The sequence below is a fragment of the Ciconia boyciana genome, chromosome 6 (assembly GCF_034638445.1).
Source record: "Ciconia boyciana chromosome 6, ASM3463844v1, whole genome shotgun sequence".
NCBI classification, from domain to species: Eukaryota; Metazoa; Chordata; class Aves; order Ciconiiformes; family Ciconiidae; genus Ciconia; species Ciconia boyciana.
This window is the reverse complement of record NC_132939.1, coordinates 48,735,380-48,754,944: the sequence shown is the minus strand read 5'-3', so window position 1 is coordinate 48,754,944 and position 19,565 is coordinate 48,735,380. Positions and strand designations below refer to the sequence as shown.

The 19,565-nt window shown below is 43.2% G+C and overlaps 1 protein-coding gene across 3 annotated transcripts in view; it reads right to left on the bottom strand.

Moving 5' to 3' along the window:
- Nucleotides 1–6,733, bottom strand: part of TSHR (thyroid stimulating hormone receptor) — a 72,848-nt gene extending 66,115 nt beyond the window's left edge. For all 3 annotated transcript variants that reach the window (XM_072863528.1, XM_072863529.1, XM_072863530.1), the window contains exon 1: nucleotides 6,570–6,733. In XM_072863528.1, the coding sequence (XP_072719629.1) occupies nucleotides 6,570–6,733 (164 nt within the window). The remainder of the gene's footprint in view (nucleotides 1–6,569) is intronic.
- Nucleotides 6,734–19,565: the final 12,832 nt, after the last annotated feature.

Here is a 19,565-nt window from a genome sequence, read left to right as displayed (position 1 = left end):
GATATTACAAGTTTCTTTTCAAAATATTTTTGTACTGTATTACTTCAAGTTTCCAAAGATTTCCTCATTTGGGCATGACTTCCATTTTCTGAAGGATGCCCTAATAGCTTCCTTCAGTTGTCTGTTTAACCATGTCAGTGTTTTTCCTGTTCTTTTAGACTCCTGGTACTTCATCATTAAAATAGGGATAATAATTATGTGCTTATGTTGCAAGGTTATTTATGAAGATGTATTTATGAGGCTCTATACTTAATTCTGAAGTAATGAAATCTATAAAAAGATCACGATAGAATTACCTGAAGTCAGAATATCTTTAAATTTCAGACAATTCCTAAGACTAAGATTTGGGGGAAATATTTTAAATCAGTTTAATTTATTTTCAAGATAAAGTAGCGTCCTAGTTTCAGCTGGAATAGAGTTAATTTTCTTCCTAGTAGCTGGTATGGTGTTGTGTTTTGGATTTACTACAAGAATAATGTTGATAACACACTGATGTTTTAGTTGTGCCAAGTTTACACTAAGTCAAGGACTTTTCAGCTTCCCATGCTCTGCCAGGTGCACAAGAAGCTGGGAGGAGGCACAGCCAGGACAGCTGACCCCAACTGGCCAAAGGGCTATTCCATACCATATGGCGTCATGCTCAGTATAGAAACTGGGGGGACTTGGCCGGGGGGCAGCTATCGCTGCTCAGGGACTGGCTGGGCATCAGTCAGCGGGTGGTGAGCAATTGCATCGTGCATCACTTGTTTGGTATATTCTTTTATCATTATTATTATTACTATTTTCTCTTCCTTTGCCGTCCTATTAAACTGTCTTTATCTCAACCCACGGGTTTTACTTTTTTTCCTGATTCTCTCCCCCATCCCACTGGGATGAGGGAGGGAAGGATGAGCAAGCAGCTGTGGGGTGCTTAGTTACCGACTGGGGTTAAACGACAACGAGTAGAGACATCATCTCTTTCAGTTTTAGTTGTAGCTTCTGTGAATTCAAAATGCTCCAAACTAATCATTAAGCTTACAAAAAATGTTGATGCCAGTGATGCAGTTATTACAGGTAAAACTGTTAAGTCCCTACGTATTTTGCTCTCCAGTTAAAAAAAGACATTTTTATCAATAAGTATTTATGAATATTTGACATATCATTGCTAGTTCTAAATATCACACTGTAAATGTGTAAAATATGTTACACAGTTTCCATATCTCTTTTATCAAAAGCTGACAACAGCATGGGGAACTAAACAGACCAGCTGATTCACTACATCTTGTTATCCTGATATCCACATGTTCACCCTTACCAACATAGTACACATACATACGTCAGGGCTCCTTGCCCCTGAAGGGTGAGCTGCCTTGCATATATCAAAAAGCAGTATCCTACCTATAGCCAATACCCTGGAGCAGATGCAGAATCGTAGCTCAATACCTCATGTAAAGAGCATGTTCTTAAAGACTGTACTGTTTTTGTGTCTATTTATCTGCCAGTTCCAGTGTCCCACTCTAAATCCCTCTTGTCCAATTTCAACCAAATTTGATTATGGTGATGTGAAAATAGCACCTGGGTACAGAATAGAAACCTTATTAGCATCCCTTCCAAAAAAAAAAAAAGAAGAAAAGAAAAGAAAAGAAAAGAAAAAAAGAAAAAAGGCAGGGAGGGCTCAGCCCTTATCCATTCTATGGGGAATAATCATTCAGCCCTCACACAGCTCTGAACTCAGGAGATGCTGCCTTCTGTCCAGTCATATATATACATGGGTTTAAGGCAGCAGATGTGACTGCTTTGAGTAAAATTCATGGGAGGGAACACAGGATACTGTTGGCTTGCTATAGAACATATAGGGAGGAGATGAGAATATTGTCAGCAGGCTTAAGGGACATAACATGGACCTGAAAATGTTGTGTATGCAGCTGCTTATGGGAGGACAATGTGGCATTTTCAACAACGACAACAAAAAAGAGTTCTTGCAACTTCTATTAAACCTGTGGAACTCATTGCCGAAGGATATTATGGATGCTGAAATGGGCTCAAGAGACAACTGAATGAGGCACAGACATGAAACTCAAGAGACACAGAAGAGCAATACTTTGAGGGTTACTACAATGACAAAACCACACCAAGTTTAGAAACTTCCTGCAGGTAAAAATAATTGAAAGCTGAGACACTATTCATGGAGAGTACCACATATGACTTCTATATGCAGATACCTAAGGAAAATGAAGAGAAGGGAAATCCTGGAGACAGGATACTGCATCAGATGAGAGCCATTGGACTGATTTGCTATGGCTGTTCTTAAGTGGTGGAAAACTTACGTGAGGATATTGAGGATATTGGGGATGGAAAGGGGAGCTGAAGTTATTTTAGTAAGTGAATGCAGGTGATGTAGAGCACAAATAAATAAGAAGCAAAATTTTATTAGTTTTATTGCCAAAGAAAAAATAATTAAAAGCAACTAATAATAGATTCATAAAATGAAAAGCATTGGGAACTGTGTTGAGATGATGCTAGGATAGTGATACCATCTGAATATTTCGTCATAATGATGCCAAGAAAAGTATTACAATAATTCTAGTATTATGATGCAATTATATCTTTGGACAGAAGTTCAGTGGGGTTTTGGTGATCTGTAAGTGTAGGTAATTCTTCACAGTCATTAACCCCCACTTCCTAGTGGTTCTCCTTGCACTGAACGGTCAGGATCTCCCCCGGCATATTCCACCAAACACGGAGGAGGTCATAGCACCAACCCTTGCTCTGTTCCAGCACTGTGCTGGTGAAAGAGAAAAGCCCTGCCAGCCGAGGGGCTGGGACAGGGATCCCCTCAGTACTGTGAATGGAGTGCCACTGCCGCAGCACGAAGGAGCAGTGGAGTCAAGGATAGGCAGAGGCAGAAGCAAAGGAGGGCCAGACAGGGGTAAAATGGCACCAGACCAGGCCAGGTGTCAGCTGTGCAGAGAGAGGCATGAAAACATTACAGATGCGACAAAATTATTGATACCTAGTTTCATATTTTTAGTACTGTATTTCGATACCAGTACCATAGTATGGTATGAGTATATAATCCTTAACTTCAGGCAACAAGGCAAGCTTCGCCTGTAATACACAAAACCTTTTTCTTTCTACTTATTTTGTTTACTTCACAGAAAAACTAAAAAAAAAATCTTGTACTGAAAAAAAGCACCTCTAAGAACAATATCTGTGCACTCAGCCATTCTGGATAAGCACCTGCATTAACTATATTTGGATAAATAAATCAAAAACGGTTTAAAACAAACACACTTTCCTAGCTGAAGTTCATGACACTTTTCCACTAAAAGAATTTTGAAATAAACATTTTTTGCAATTTCTTATAAGCATGGATTGTTAAAAGAAGGCTTACTCCACTCTCTTAAAGTAGGGCAGAGAAATGAGAACAGTCCTGACCGAATAATCAGAATGAAACTTTAATTGGAATGTCAAGATCCGGTGCACTGAAAAGAGCTCATCATCTCCAAAAGCTGGCAAAGTGTTCCTAGACTCATCAGTCTCTTAGCTTTACAAACCCTACAAAACTGAATAGCAACATAAAAAAGTTTTAAAATCGGCAATCTTGAGGTTCACGCATAACCACCAAGAAGCAAAGTTACTTTACCTTGTCCTGATTTCGGCTGGGATAGAGTTAATTTTCTTCCTAGTAGCTGGTATAGTGCTGTGTTTTGGCTTTAGTATGAGAATAATGTTGATAACACACTGATGTTTTAATTGCTGCTAAGTAATGCTTACACTATAAATCAAGGACTTTTCAGTTTCTCATGCTCTACTGACTGAGAAGGTTGGGGATGCACAAGAAGTTGGGAGGGGGGCACAGCCAGGACAGCTGACCCCAACTGGCCAAAGGGCTATTCCATAGTATATGACGTCATGCTCAGCATATAAACTGGGGGAAGAAGAAGGAAGGGGGAGACGTTCAGAGTGATGGAGTTTGTCTTCCTAAGTAACCGTTACGCATGATGGAGCCCTGCTTTCCTGGAGATGCCTGAACACCGACGGGAAGCAGTGAATGAATTCCTTGTTTTGCTTTCCTTGCACGTGCGGCTTTTGCTTTACCTACTAAACGTCTTTATCTCAACCCACAAGTTTTCTCACATTCACTCTTCTGATTCTCTCCCCCATCCCACCGCGGGGGGAGTGAGTGAGAGGCTGTGTGGGGCTTAGTTGCCGGCTGGGATTAAACCCTGACAACCTAAAGTAACAAAGTTGTGGGATTTGGGGAAAATTGTAGAGGGTTTCAACATATAATGTGCAGATACGCACATCTACATACTTCAAAAGAAGTGGTCATTTGTTCTTAAGGTTAATGGAAACTTAAATTATTTTGGAATCTTTTGTCTTTAATTCAGAACTGTTGCCAGGTGTAAGGCAGAAGGATGCAAAACATGACGGAAGCAGAGGCACACATCTTACAATCTCTCAGGAAAACTCTTTGTGTTATTTTATCCTCCACCTGCAAGTAGGTCAGTCTGAAGCATCGGAAAGCACTCAATGAAAAACAGATACAAGTAACTGTTATGACTCCCATTTAACATATGGAGGGAAAGAAAGATTAAGTCATTTGCCGAGAGCAAGGGACTACAGAATTAGATACAGTCCACCAGACTTCAGCAATTAAAATAATAACACAGAAGGAAAATATACACACCTTATCCAGAGAGAAAACTGCAAACTGAAATAAAAAATGCTTTTTTTTTTTGTGAAAAGAGCTCTGTTTTCCTTATTTCCTTAGAGAATTTTCCCATTTATTTTCAAATCAAACAGACTATACAGTGCATGTTCTACCTTTTCTACCATATGCTATAAAATCGCAGTTGTCATTACCTGGATTTTTTTCTTGTCTTACAATGACTATGGTAGGGAGTACACTTCTTGAGAAGTTTGCAAGGGTCACCCCAATTGGTACAGATTATTAAAATACACCCAAAATAAACACAAAAATATTTTTCAATTGGTTTTGTTAATTACTTTTCTCATGGAAATAAGATTTTCACTGGGTGTTTTTGTCTTTTAAAAACAGTGGCTTGTGATCTTGGAGCCCCCATTACAACAGGTGTTTAAAGCAGTAGAACGCCAGCAGCTGAAGTGCTTTATTTGTGAAGCTGTATGTGGAGAGGTACTTCTCAGCCATCATACCAGCATTTCTCAAGGAAAGTATCCAACTCCATTACGTGATCTCATTGTTTCTATTAAATATTTTTAATGCTGCTCAAAGGCATATTTCTCCTATAAACTGAAACTGCTTTATTTTCTAGCTTGCCATGGTAGATTTCAAAGAATATACTACATGTTACATACAGTAACATTACTGCAATTTCAAACTAAATAAACTGCATATACAAAAGTATAATAACCAAACCAAAACCCATATAATTTCAAATCTTATCAACTGAAATACTGCAGTCTAATCATCAAAAAAATTAAAGGCATGCATAAATAATGGAAATAACATAAATATTTTTTTCTCTGTCTTTTCAGGTGGGTGATCAATTTGCTAAGCCTTTACTTCAAGGTGTTAAAAAATCTTGAGAAGTCCATTCAAATAAGTTCAAATAACTTCATGGCTCATATTTTCAAATAAAGTCCCAAGAATCATTATCAAGACATAAACCAATCAACCTGTTATTGTTTTATCTTGCAATTAAATCAACTGAGTTTGAGTTGGTTTATTCTATCAGAAAGTCATCTACTTACAAATGAACCTTCCCTCGGAGACTAGAAACATTTTGTGCCTTATGAGACAAAGTAAAAGCCAGGAGTGATTCAGCTGCTTAGTTGTAGCTGACTGGTGCCATTTCGGTTTCCCTAGAGTATTTATCTGGTATATCTCTATGGGGCTGACAGATGCGACACAGGACACTCTTCTGGACTGGCAGCAGGAACCCAGACAAGATATTCTACCGTGCCTGTAATGGTACTAAACACTTAGGTTTAGGTACTTGAATTGCTCTATCACTTTGGCAAGCTCCAAATTTGCTGCTCTATCCCATGCTCCACACTTTTGTTTATCTGAAGTACTTTGTCTCCCAGACGGTATACTGGGATTCTCAGTTCCCATGGATTCTTTTTGTCAGGCTTTGGCAAAGAAGCTGAAAGTGCACAGAAGCTTTCGTGGAACTGTTTGCGAGGTGGCACAACCAATTCCTATTCTTTTTTTAAATACAAAACTGTGTTTGAGCTATCCTTCCTTCCCCTCACCCCCAGGCACATGCCACACAGAAGCCAGCCTTCCACTCAGTTTGCCCGCAAACAGCCCAGTGACTCGTTTTCCCATATCCTGCTCAGAACTTTTAAGGCCCAACAGACAATCACCTCTTCACATGTCTATAAGGTTTGAGTCACTTCTCCTCCGTCTCCCTGACACACAGAGTCCCCACGTTGCCGTTCTCGCTATGCTGTACTGCCCAGGTAAATTACAGCACTCCCCCCTCCACACACTTCCCTCCCTCATCTCACAGGGCATTAGCTGAGAGCATCTTCTGCGTGCAACATATGAATACTCACAACCGGCTAGTGTCTCCCCTAAACCATCCCAATGTACTCACAGGGTCTGGGTGTCCTCCGGAAGGCTGGGAATGAAGTGGATGTCCCTGCAAGTGATTTTGTAGTCATCCCAGTCGGAACACTCGCAGAAGGCTGAAGGACACCTCTCTGTGCCCTGGCTGCACAGCACCAGCAGCAACTGGAAGGCTACCGGCCGGCACAGCATCTTCCGCCGCCCGCTCCCGCTCTGCCCCTCGCTTCTCCGAGGGGAAGGGAGGAGACACCAGCGCTGCGGGGGCAGACGACGCTGCCCCGCCGGGCGAAGCTGCTCGGGAAAGGCGGCACCTTTGCTGGACAACGCCGCCTCCTCCCTAAGCGGGGACAGGAAAGGTCTCAGCAAACCCTGCGCGCCCCCTCCTTCGGCCAGGCTCCGTCTCCTCGCCCCGGCCCCCGCCCCCGCCCCGCCGGCCACCCCTCCCGCTCCCCGCCCCACGCGGACCTGGCCCCCCGCTCCTCGGCACCCCTCCCGCGGGGTCCCCCGGGCCCGTCCCCCGGCAGCGCCCGTGCCCGGCGCCTCCCGGGGCAGCGCCGCAGCGCCCAGCCCGGCCGCGCCGCCCGGGACCCCGCCACCCGGGCAGCGCCGCTCCCCGCGCTCCTGTCCGCGGCCGGCGGGTCCCAGCGCGGCCGCGGGGCGCCGGGGCCACCTGCCGAGGGCGGCCGGGACTGCGCGGCGCGAGCGGGCTGCCTGCCCAGCGCGCCAGGGCGGGCGGCCGGGCGAGAGGTGCCGGCGCGGAGCTCGGCTCCGGCGCCGTGCCGGCAGCGGGACCAGCCCGCCGAGGCGTCTCCGGGCGCGGCGGCGCGAGGTCTCACCCCGGTCATTCCTCCTAGCATCTCTGCAGAAGGGAGGAGGGCGCGGGCTGTGCAAGCGCCATGCCAACTCAGCTGCAAAAGCAGTGAAGTTAAAACAGATCTTTACACCCAGTAAACAGATCTTTACACTAACTGCAAAGTGGGTACGCACTAAATGTAAAGCAGTTTAAACAAGCACTGAAAATTCAGAAGAGTGATTTTGAAAATCGCATGATAAAAGAGGTCAAAATGAAGAGGAGAGATCAACATTTTCCACATTATCAGAAAAGATAAAATCCTTTCACCGAAGAAAAAATGGAGAAAAAATCTAACCTTGGGAGAAATAAGGTGGAATTATTGCCACTTGAAGTAGCAACCCACTTCAGCCACTTTTAGGGACACAGGCTTACAATGCACATGGCACAGAGCTTCCCACACTGGAGCAGTCGTATCTGTGTCTGACAGACATACGAAAAGCTGAAAAAATCTCGTTAATACTCATTTCATTCTGGGTTTCTTCATAAACAAGAGATTCTCTTGCTAAAAACAAATATTTAAAAGTAGTGAGAGAAAAAAAAAGACTAGTGTTTAATTCAGTGAGGCAGTAAAGAAAGTTCTTTAATACTTTGCCTCAATTCCTTTAACTTTTTTTTCAACTAAATGCCAGTGTTTTCTCCTTCATGAAGATTTTGTGCATGTGTAGGTACACAACAAGAAAAATGTCAACAAAATGTCAACAAAAATGTTGGTAACATTGGGAGGAGGAAACTTGAAAAAGTAACCTACACACAGTAAAAAATTAGACCACAATCTTCTTGGATAAATAGTTCCCCTCCAGCTAGATCAGAGTTACCCAAAAGTTATGAGTACAACATATCAGATATTATTTTGAGATAACTCTTCAGAAGTAATTCAAGTCAGTTTATTAGTATGTGTTTCCTAAATATAATTAATGCCCTCAACGTATCTTTTTAAGGTGAGCAAATAATACTGTGCCCATAAAGAAATACAATATAAATCCTGATCTTGCAGACGTATGTTAGTGCTTAGATCTTGTGTAAGTGAGGAATCCCATCCGATACATTTATCCTGTTTAGGATAGGGGTATCCTTACGGATGTCCCAGTGAGGGGACAAGCTGAAGCGCCCACCACAGAGTGCCTTAGACAACTTCACACTGCAGTGCATGGAATTCCCTTGGGAATGCTGGCTGTCCCGTGCCCCACTCAGTCAAGTCCTTCTGGCACACTGCTCATATCTGTAACTCACCCTGCAGCCCTAAGAGCCACCACCCACCACCACATTTTGGTGTCCATACCAATCTGACTAAATAAAAACGAAGTCACAGGCAGACCACTGCATTTCAGGGCTGATGAATGAGGGAGCTGTACACTCCACTGAGGCACAGGCAAGGGAAAAGGTGTGACTCAGTGTTGTCAAGTCAGACATGGAGCTCTGTAACTGTTCACCACTTTGGTCAGAGACTCCAGTACAGTGTAGGCCAGACCAAGTTGCTGGAGGCTGCTACCCATGTGTTCAGGCTTGCCATCTCTCAGCGGTGGGATTGTGTTCTTTCCCATCCAAGGGCTAATGACAAATTTAATGAAGAAGAAAGCCACAAGCTAGTACAGGTTCTGAGGGTGAAAGCACACCTATTTCTGGGCGGCTATCCCATCCCGTCCTGTCCAATCCCATCCTGTCCCCTGTGGAAGCCAGCCACCCCATATCCTGTGTGGCATAGTAATTCAGGGTCAGCAAGTGCAACATTACCACAGTTGCTACAATCCGCAAAACAACCTACTGGTTAGGCTACCCCTTCGTTGTTGTCTGAGACATCCAGAGCAATATTGACTGGCATTCATGAGGCATGGCCTGTCTTCCTGTTTTGGGGACCATAGACAAGACACACATTCTCACCCATCCATCATATCAGTTTTGGGACACAGTTGTATCATTTCATAATACTCCAAAGTCTTACTAATCTCTGAGGGCAACTCATAAGAATGGGGGCCAAGGCTGTGGTGCAAGCTCAGGGATTCTTACTGTGTGCTCCATACAATCCCACTGGTCCTTCCCTGATCTGGAAACAACGCCTCAGTGCCCACCCATCCTGCAGGGAAGCACTTGCGGGATCTTCAGGACTTGTCTCCTTGTTTCCTCTCATGCTGTTATGGTTTCCGTGATTTATACTGTTGTAGCCACATGGCCATAATTTTTAAAAATTAAATGCAGATACATCAGAGACCAAACAAAACTGAAAGTTTAGTGGAGTTAGGCTTGCCTTGGGTGCTCTACCCAAAGGGAGTAATCAGCCACTTAATAACCTTCACCTAATGTGGTACGTTACAAAACTCAGACAGTGCTACAACTGCCTACAGGGTTTTCCCAGGATAATTAAAATTCTCTGCTGGTTTTCTTGTTCTTACTGCCAAAGTATCCAGCTTGTCCTGGGGACACTCTATGCTGTATTAGCAATAGGGCATTAAAATCTCAGTTCTTTTCGGCTTTGGCAAAGAAATATTCTGGTTGACACAGGCTGACACAGAGGCATACAAAGCCATCTAGCAAAACAAATATATCACCAAAGGAATCTCTGTCTTCTTTTGGACCAAGTCTCCTAGCTGTCATGGGTCTATTCTACACCTGATTTCCAGGCAGTGGTTACAAGCCATAGGTGTTTCATCCAGCAAACAACATTGCCTGACACTGTCCAGAGGCAGCTTGTCAACTTTGAGCAGCAGCAGCATTAAAATCCTCTTCCAGCTTAATCTCTGTTTTCTCACAACCAATCTTGATGACCTAATATGACTCAGAGCACAACAGAGGAGTCCTTACTTTTCACGACATGACCTGGTTAGCAGAAAGAGACTAGGGATGTGTAGCCCCTCTTTAATGACAGTAGTGCTGGGATGATTTATTGCAACCTCTTGAATGTACTCTCTTGCAACCCCCCTCTCCTCCACTTTTATTCCAGCTTCAGCATTACTTTTTATGTATCACTGTGTGTGGACTAAGCAAAGGAACAATAGTTTTATTGGTGGGCAGATAAGTAGTCCCAAGGTTTGAGTCATTTCAGTGAGTTTTCATAAACCAAATCATACTCATTCATTTGATGTACTAAAGGTATCCTTATGCTACTTACCTTTACTAATACTTACCCTGCATTAGGTACTCCATAGTAATTGTGTTTCAGACTCTTAAACTAGGGGAAAGGTAATTTGTTTCATTGCTCTTTCACTGAGGGCAAAGTATTTTGAATTACCTTTTATTTAGTAGGAAAAAGAGCATGCATGTATATATTGGCATTAGAAGCTTTGGCATGTCAACTGCTTTGTGGCAGCAATGATTGACCAGAAAGTGTTAATGGAAAGAATAAATATCTTCCCAGCTATTTCTAAGGGATCAAAAATGGCAACTTGCAGACCGAAGAAATGGCAAGGCTGATACTGAAGTTGTAGATGTGCTGAGCAGATTTCAAAATAAGTAAGAACTGCTTAATATATGGTTTCTGGGCTTGAACCCTGAATGAGAGAAGCAAGGGACTCCTCTTGTTCAAGGCCTGATAGCCTTGAAGGAAACAGAACAGAACATGTGACTTCAGGCTGGGAAGAGCTCCAGGTCTGGATGCATTGCTTCCCGGGCTTCGAGACTTGGCTTGCACATTCTGAGCCAGGAACATCAACAGTAAGAGTTTGGGGAGAAAAAGGACTGTAGCTAACCACATGGTGTTTCCACAGGCCCTGGCTTCGCTCTGAAAAGTTATGCTTTAAGCAAGATGATGTTGTTCACATTGTAGTTTCTAGCATATTTAAGGAATTTGCTGTCTAGAAGTCTGCAATCACAGTTTAGTTGTTTCACTCTGTCAGGGCTCGGCCCTGGCCAACCTGCCCACCCCAACACCATGCACCCTCTGTGACAGCTCCGAGGCTCTGGGTCAGCTCAGGCCTGGGCACCTAAACCCATCGGAGCTATTTAAAAGTTGAACCCGTTCCCAGCCTGATTCCTGCAGCGCTGTCTTGCTGACTGGTTTTCCTGGGTAGACTCTGGACCTATGTAGAACTTAGCATTGTCTCTGGTCTTCTCTCCGGTCCTGTCTCCTTGATAGACCTTGGACCTCATTGTAGTCTTGTCTCCAGGTGTCTCTTGCTCTTCCTGTCTGGACCCTGGACCTGATTTGATTCCTTGCCTTGCTGGGGCTGTCAATATCACCAGCCCAATCCTGCTGAGATGCTGCAGGACTGTGTCCTGTCGGCGAGGTCACTGTCTGTGCTGTGGCCATGCTTGGCTCCCAGCTTGCTGTTCCTCCTAGAGGAGCCTGTCGGGGCTGAGGGCATTGATGGGCCTGACTGCTCCTGCCTGGCCTCCTCTAGGACCTCCCTCCACCCTGCCCACAGCCCAGGACCCCATGTCAGCCCCCAGGGCCATCAGTCCCTGGCCCAGCACCGCCACACTGGGGCTGGTCTCCAGCTCCCCACAGCCCGGCCCTGCCTGGCCATGGGCCCCACTAAGCCAAGCCTGACACCCAGGCTGACATCCTGGCCCAGCCTCAGCCCGTCCCATCCCCAGGGAGGTGCCCAGTGCCTGGGGTTGGGGCTGAGGCTGGGCCGGGGCTCGCCGGCTGCCTGGCTCCTGGCTGGGCCGGCAGGATGGAATGGGCTGCCAGGCCCTGCCTGCTGCCCTGGGGGGATCCCCTGTGGCTCCTGGTGCCTGGCCCTGAGGGAGCCGCTAGCCTTGCAGTGCCACGCTCTGGCTTCTCCTAGACACCTCCTGGTCCTTCTGTTCAACATTTTCCTGTCCAGGCAGCCAGACGGTGGAATAAAAAATACATTTGTAAAGCTACAGATAACCCCAGGCTAGGGAGGTCTGTGAACTCTAGATCAGAATTTGAATTCAGAAGAGAAAAACACAAGTAGCTACATGCAATGAGACACACCCAGCACGGCAGAAAAATGGGAATATTGTGCATTTATTCCACTTTGCTTTGCATTTATAGAGTTGTCTGGAATACTTTTTCTGTCAAGAAAGAAGTAGAAAATCTGAGGATTATTCACAGGATAATAAGGAAAACAGGAGGTTTAGAAACATGACCCATATTGAAGGAACGATGGAGCACAGTTGCTTAGCTTAGTCAAGACCACAAGTATTTTAGGCTGTAAAAAAGAACAATAATCAGTAGCTCTGGCCACGTCAGTTCTGAAGTGTGATGGCATCTAGCAGCTTAGAATGGCAACTTTCCAGCCCGTGTAGAATATTAATAAGCATTCCTTTTTTATATACTAGAAAATGTTAATGTATTAAAAGTATCACCAACATCTGTACATCCACAATTATAAACATAATCCTAAGAACAGACATTCAAAATCCTATGCCCTGAGGACAGAGAAATGAAGCAGTTTTAATCAATTAATATGGCTTACTCTCTGATCCTAATAAGCAAATAGGAAAGAAAAATCACTTGTAAATCTGCAGTATATTGCAGATTTTTTTTTCCTGGTTCCTTTTCAAAGTCTCCTGCAGGTTCCTATTAATTTAAACATGGCAAAAATCGACAAGCATATTTTTCCACTGGTACAGACACTCCCTCTAGTGACAGCCACAGTCGCTCATTTAGTACTTATCTTCTCAAGCACTGCAAGGCTCAGAATTCCATTGTTTTGGGGATGATTTTTTAAAAATTAACATTATTGTCATCTGCCAGATTTGAGATGGTATCTCGGGTATCTTTGCACTGCTTATATGGTTTATACACAAATCAGATAAACCACAACAGGTTCTAACAAAGAAGCAATTTGCTCTAATTGGTGTTCCACATAAACTCCTCAAGGGATTACTAGCTATCAACAGTTAAATCTTGTAATATCTGTGTGAGGAAGTGTTCAAACTGGGAAAATAATTCAGTGAAGAGTAGAATAAAGACTTGGGGTTTTTTCTTATTAATCAACATGTTTAGCCATTCCAGACACTTGTAAAATATGCCAGTTCCAACCCGTTTCTATTTCAGTATCTGAAATAAGTTCTGGTCTGTCAGAAAAAAATTACATTAGACATGCTGCTTTGACACAGCAGCACTCATCAGACCAAATGTTTGAATAGCTACATGAAAGAACGTTATTCTAGGTTCTTGAAGATTCATGTCTACATAACCAATTTATCTTGGACTTCAAGAACAGGTAGTTATGGAGTTTTATGGTTTTGGGAGCTTAAGGAACTCTTGTGCTTCCCCCTTTGCTTTATTTCATGAAAAAGCCATGAAAAAGCTGTGAAAACTGAAACACTCAGTTGGCTGAAGACTAAATAGGAGGTACTGCTGTGTAAAGCCTTGCAAAGTCTGAGGTTGTAAATTCTAAGAGTGCTCAGAGAGAACACTAAGATGAAACTATCCATTGGACTTGGGCTATTAGTTAAGCTAAGAACTATGAAAGCTGTTTTCAGGCAGGTATGTTTGTATCCAGAAAGGACTACAGAATCAGAGTCACAGAATCGTTGAGATTAGAAGGGACCCCTGGAGGTCATCTGGCCCAAGCCCCTGATCGAGCAGGGTCACCTAGAGTCGGTTGCCCAGGACTGTGTCCCGATGGCTTTTGACTATTTCCAAGGATGGAGACTCCACAACCGCTTTGTGCAACCTGTGCCAGTGCTCAGTCACCCTCACAATTAAAAAGTGGTTCCTTATGTTCAAACAGAAGTTCCTGTTCAGTCTGTGCCCATTGCTTCTTTTCCTGTCACTGGACATCATCTTCTTTACACCCTCCCTTCTTTACACTCTCCCTTGATGAGATCCCCCAAGCCTTCTCTTCTCTAGGCTAGACAGCTCCAGCTGTCTCAGCTTTTCCTCATGGGAGAGATGCGCCAGTCCCCTAATCATCTCAGTGGCCCTCAGCATGTTACTAGCTCCCTCAGCATGCGTGGGTGCATCCCACCAGGGCCCGTAGACTTCAGTATGTTCAGTTTATTAAGAGTATTCTCTAAACTGATTCTCAAGTATGTTCAGTTTATTTAAGTATTCTCTAAACTGATCCTCTTCCGTTCTTCAGACTTTCCCCTGGGGTTTTCTTGTTCCAGACTCTCCCCCTGGTCTCTGAGGCCTTGGATTCCTAAAGGCAAAGACTTTCTCAGTTCCTTGAGAGCAAAGACTGAGGCAAAGAAGGCATTCAGTAACTCAGCCTTCCGCACGTCCTCTGTCACCAGAGCCCCTGCTCCCATTTAGCAGTGGTCCCACATTTTCCCCAGTCTTCCTTTTGCTACTTATGTACTTACAGAAGTCCTTCTTACTGCCATTGACATCCCTTGCCCAGACTGGGGCACAGAATAGAAGATAGCTTATTTATTTACAATTACAAGACCTTTTCTTCCTTTCTGCATTTATCCTAAAAAAGCTCTCAGGTTTTTTTTCTCAGGCTTATATTGCCTGTGCCTCTTATCTAAAGTCAGCTTTCTAGTCATCTTTGTCTGATTTCATTCTGCTCTGCCTGCATCTCTAGCATAAGCATCTACGCTCAGAAATAACATCCAGCAAAAGCTTATCTGCCCTCATAATTCAGACTTCAGACAGACCTTGCACTTTTCTTTGACTTGGGTCATGGCACATACATGTTTTGATATGGAGACTAGCATGTTTAATAGAGGAGCTTGACTGTTTATTACAACAATCATTAATCAAACCAGGCTTTTAAGCTCACTGACTTAGGTGATAATTCACCTAGCCCACAGTGCTTCTCCTTCTTGTGTGTCTATGATACCTGTTCCTAAAAGAACTCATTTTCTGAGCCCAGTAAATGATGAATCTTTAAGCCAGTTACTTATTTATTTAGGGTTGTCTTATCTTTTCTTTTTGATAGCCTTCTGAAAGAAATATCTAAACAATCTCCTGAAAGCCACAAGAATAATGACTTGTCATGGGTGACAAGTAGTGTAGCATGTAAAAATACCACTAGTGACAAATCCAAGAATTAAAAAATTTCAATTTAAGCCTAAAAAAAATAAATTACTAAAAAAAAAGTTATAGTCCTTCTGGATTTTCCACCCTTAAGGTCTGTGTCCTCAGGCTCCCTATACATTTACTTATATATATAGTAACGTAATGGCTTATAATAATCTTTCATTTTTTAAAAAAACAATGATCTTTCTTAAGTGTATGAGTCAAAGGGCACAATAGCATTAATCAAGCAGCACTAGCCTTAAGTAGTAAAACCATGCTGGCCTCTCTAAATGCAAGCACTGTCAAGTGATTGTCTCAACACAGCACTTTAGTTAACAGAATGCTGGGATATATATTTCTGATTTCATATAATAACACAAAAGTGTTCTGTGTTTGTAAAGTTAAACAACTTATTTAGAAGTATTTCTAGTATAGTAGTTTATTATGCATAGTTAAATCATTTATTTCTCATGTATAAGTATTCCAAACTGAAGAGATGTTCTGTAGCAATCCTACGCACTTACATTTAACATCCTTATGACAGAACTAAACAAAAAAATTAATCACAGTACTGGTCAGGTTCCAAAAAGAGAATTACAGAAATATGAAGATACTTGTTAAAAATGCTAAAAGGGGCAGACAAGGGAGTTACCTTGCATGCCTCATGGTGAATCTTTAAGGACACCAAACTGCAAGAGCACACCTAGTAAATAAGGCTTCAGGAAGGGCATAAGAAAGCCAATGTTGTTGACACTAGGATAAGGTCAGTTATTAAAAGCAAGAAATCATCCTTCAAAAAGTTAATGTCATGTTTTAGGGTAGAGCACAAAGTTTTCTTTCAAATGCTAGCAGGCTAAATGTAAAATATAGTAGAACAAGTTTAAAAGCAGTTGAGGAACAACTTGTGAAAACCAAACACTAATAATCCCTTTTCAAATGCAACAAAGCAAGGAATGCTGTCAGAGTCTATAAGACTGGTAGATGACTTAGCATATAAAAGGAGCATGTAGATAACACCGTAATCCAAAACTGAATGATGTTTTGTTTCTATGCTTACTGTAGAAGAGCTCAGACAGATTCTCAGACTGATATTTCTTTGTGGCCAGATAAATTCAACTTGAGAAAAATAACCAGTCAAAATCTTATTTACTTGGTGATTGAAACAGCAGAACTAGTGACTGTGGTGTACTTCTCAATCAACACCCTTTTTGTACCAGAGGACTAATTAATATTATGCTAATATTTAACAGAGATTCTAAGGAAAATAAAGGAATTTCAGATTCAGAGAATACAGACTACAGAATCCAGAACACACAATGTCAGAATCCAGAATAAAAAAATACAGTTTCTGTATTTTTGTATACAGAATACATATTCTGTATTTTCTACAGCAACTGTAGTGGTACATTAGTAGAAACTACAATAAAGAATAAAATTAATGGCTGCATGTATAAATAAAATATTTGGAGGAAGAATCAAAACAGCTTTTTTGAAAGACAAACATTCGTCATATATTTTGGAAGTCTTCCGAACTGTCAACAGAACTTTAGACACAGTTTACTTAGATTTTCAATCAGCCTTTAGGACAGCCTTCAGCAAAGGCCCTTAAATTATGCAGCTATAGAGTAGAAAGAAAGCACTTTTTCACATATCCGGAAGTAAACTTCTAGAAATCATCGCCAGGAGGTTGGGGAGGCAGACAGGATTATACAAATTTAGGAGCTACAGGCCTGTAAACAGATACCAAAGGAAATAGTCCTCTTACAAATGTCCTCTGACATGACAAATGTGGATGCTGGAGGAAACTACAGAGAGGGTTAGAAAGTAGCCAGGTTCATGTGCTCTCTCTAAATAGCATTTCCTGCTGTCACTGTTGAATACAATATGCTGGGCCAAATGGACCAACAGGGCATTTTTTATGTTCCTATCTGGACATGGTGACAAATACATGCATGCAAATTTTAGCCCTCTCCCTGCTCTAAAGAAAGTTGCAGCAAAAAAACCCCTAATGCATCCATCTAGTCTGGAAATCAACTTGCACAGGTACAAGGAACAGACTTTATGGAGTTGACAGTTCATCACACTAGCTTAGTGTGATCACACACACACACACATTAGCAACCCTCATCAACAACCCTATCACACTTACCTATTCCCTCTCTCATTCCCTGAATTCTGAAGGGAACAGAGAACACCAGAAGTTTGCACTAAATATGTTGTGCAAAAACCACAGTGAGCTTCAAGCAGTTTGTTACCTTACACTAGTGTTCACTGAATCAACTGAGTCTGAAAACATCACTGGCCTGCTGCTTTTCTTCTCTGTTGGGAGTGGTGGGATCTTGATGGTTTGGATCTTTTTCAGCAAAGATATACACAGTCCAGGAGTCTTAGCATACATGCCTGCTTACATGTTTTCTGTAAGTCTTTAGTATTTCACTTGTTACACCAAGCAAGCCTCAGCTTGATGAGGATGGGAAAACTATGTATTAGTCAGTGGCATAAGCCTTATTTCATATGCATATGTGAAAGAGTTACAATGCTTGTGGTAATGCTGCAGCTGACAATGTAGCTGTGTGCAAAAATAGCTGTCTGAAGCACTGGAAGCACCTGCTTCCTTCTGTTACAACATTAGACCAATATATACATAGATAGCAAGTGCTGTTTGCTGACTAGCTGCTTTCACAATTGAAATATGCATGGTTAGCATGGTCTTTAGGACCAGTGGTTGTGCCCAGGTTGGCAGTCTCAGGTGGAGACTCATCAGCTTCCACTGGAACATTGTGTTGATAGCAAGCCAGATGTGCTCACACTTAGCATAGATGCAAATACACTTCTCAAATATGCACCAGCCACATCCAGGACACACTCCTTACCCCTTCATCCTCTCTGTGATGGCCTGAGAGAGCCTACTAGGTCAGAAAAAGAAATCTGCCCATGGATGAATTCTGGGAGTCTATGGAGGAGCAAGCCCACTGCCAGGTGCAAAACTGGGAGGAGAGGAAATCCCTCAGAGAGCTCAGGAAGATTCAGGGCCTGTCTCCCAGAGACCAACATGAGCAGCCTTATGAGACTGAGCAGAAGCCCTGACTCTCACCCTGCATTTAGACCTACCAGCACAACCTGACCATGCTGCAGTTTGCAGAGAAAAGGCCAGGGCAATAGTCATGCATTGGAAGCCAGGGAAGACTTATTTCTTCACTAATGCTTCAGCTCACAGAGAGGTAAATTATTACATTCCTGTTCTGTGTCTCACCTGCCTTCAGCTCAGATGAGGATAATGCCACCTGAGCATGACCACAAATCAAAGACACAGCAGCAGGGGCCAGCAGCCATTGCCTGGGTTGTTGGTGGATGCTGCCAGTGGCAGGGGGCCTGGATTACTCCTGAGGTGTGTTGTAATCATACAGCATTGCAAGCATGCCTGCTGCATTAGAGACTTGTGGGTGAGTCAATGAAACAGTCCTGCGGGATAGGAATAAAGGTAGGCAGTATGGATTGTCAGCCATGCTTTATTACTGTGCTCAAAGGCCAATGGTCACTCCCTGGAGTGGATCCCAGAGGCAATACAGACATACCTGCGTTAAAAAAACCAACCCACTGCGTTTACCTTGGGCTTGAGGGCTCACCTACAGGTGATCTGCAGCCAAATATTCCAGTGATTTTAGGACTGTTGCAAGTTCTGCCCAAGTTTCAGAGGCCCAGGCAATGTTCCTGTGATCACTCACAGCACTCTTTATCCCTTTTCTTTCTTCAAGGCTACTCAGTGTAGCAGTCTGTAATATTTGGTCATTTTTATTGCACACAAGGCTAATAGATACATCTGTGAAGAGGGAGATGCCTGGCTTGAAGAAACAAGAAAAAGTCAAAGAGATAGAAATGGCGACGTCTTCCCTGTAAGAAACAACTGTTTTAAGTAGCTCACACACTCCTTTTCCCAGTGGATCAGCCAGGCACCTAGTCTCCTCATAAGCAGAATATACACACCAGCTTTGCTAGGGCAACAACTTTTATTTCTGCTTTTCATGTTTATTTAGCTGTAGTGTTTGTAATCCCCCATGTGTATTTTGTAAACGTTTACCTTTTAAAAACTTATAAACACCAGTGTACGCGACCACCTTCCGACCGCCGCCCACACCCTACGGCCACGGCCTCTGAAGGACCAACGGCTTCCCCGCGGGGCGGAGCCTGGCCTTCCGTTACCGCTCCTGCGGGCGCGCGCGACTCGGCCCGGCCGGCGTCGCCGCCGCAAAGCCTCTTGGGAGTTGAAGTCCTCCACTCGTTCTTTCCCACGG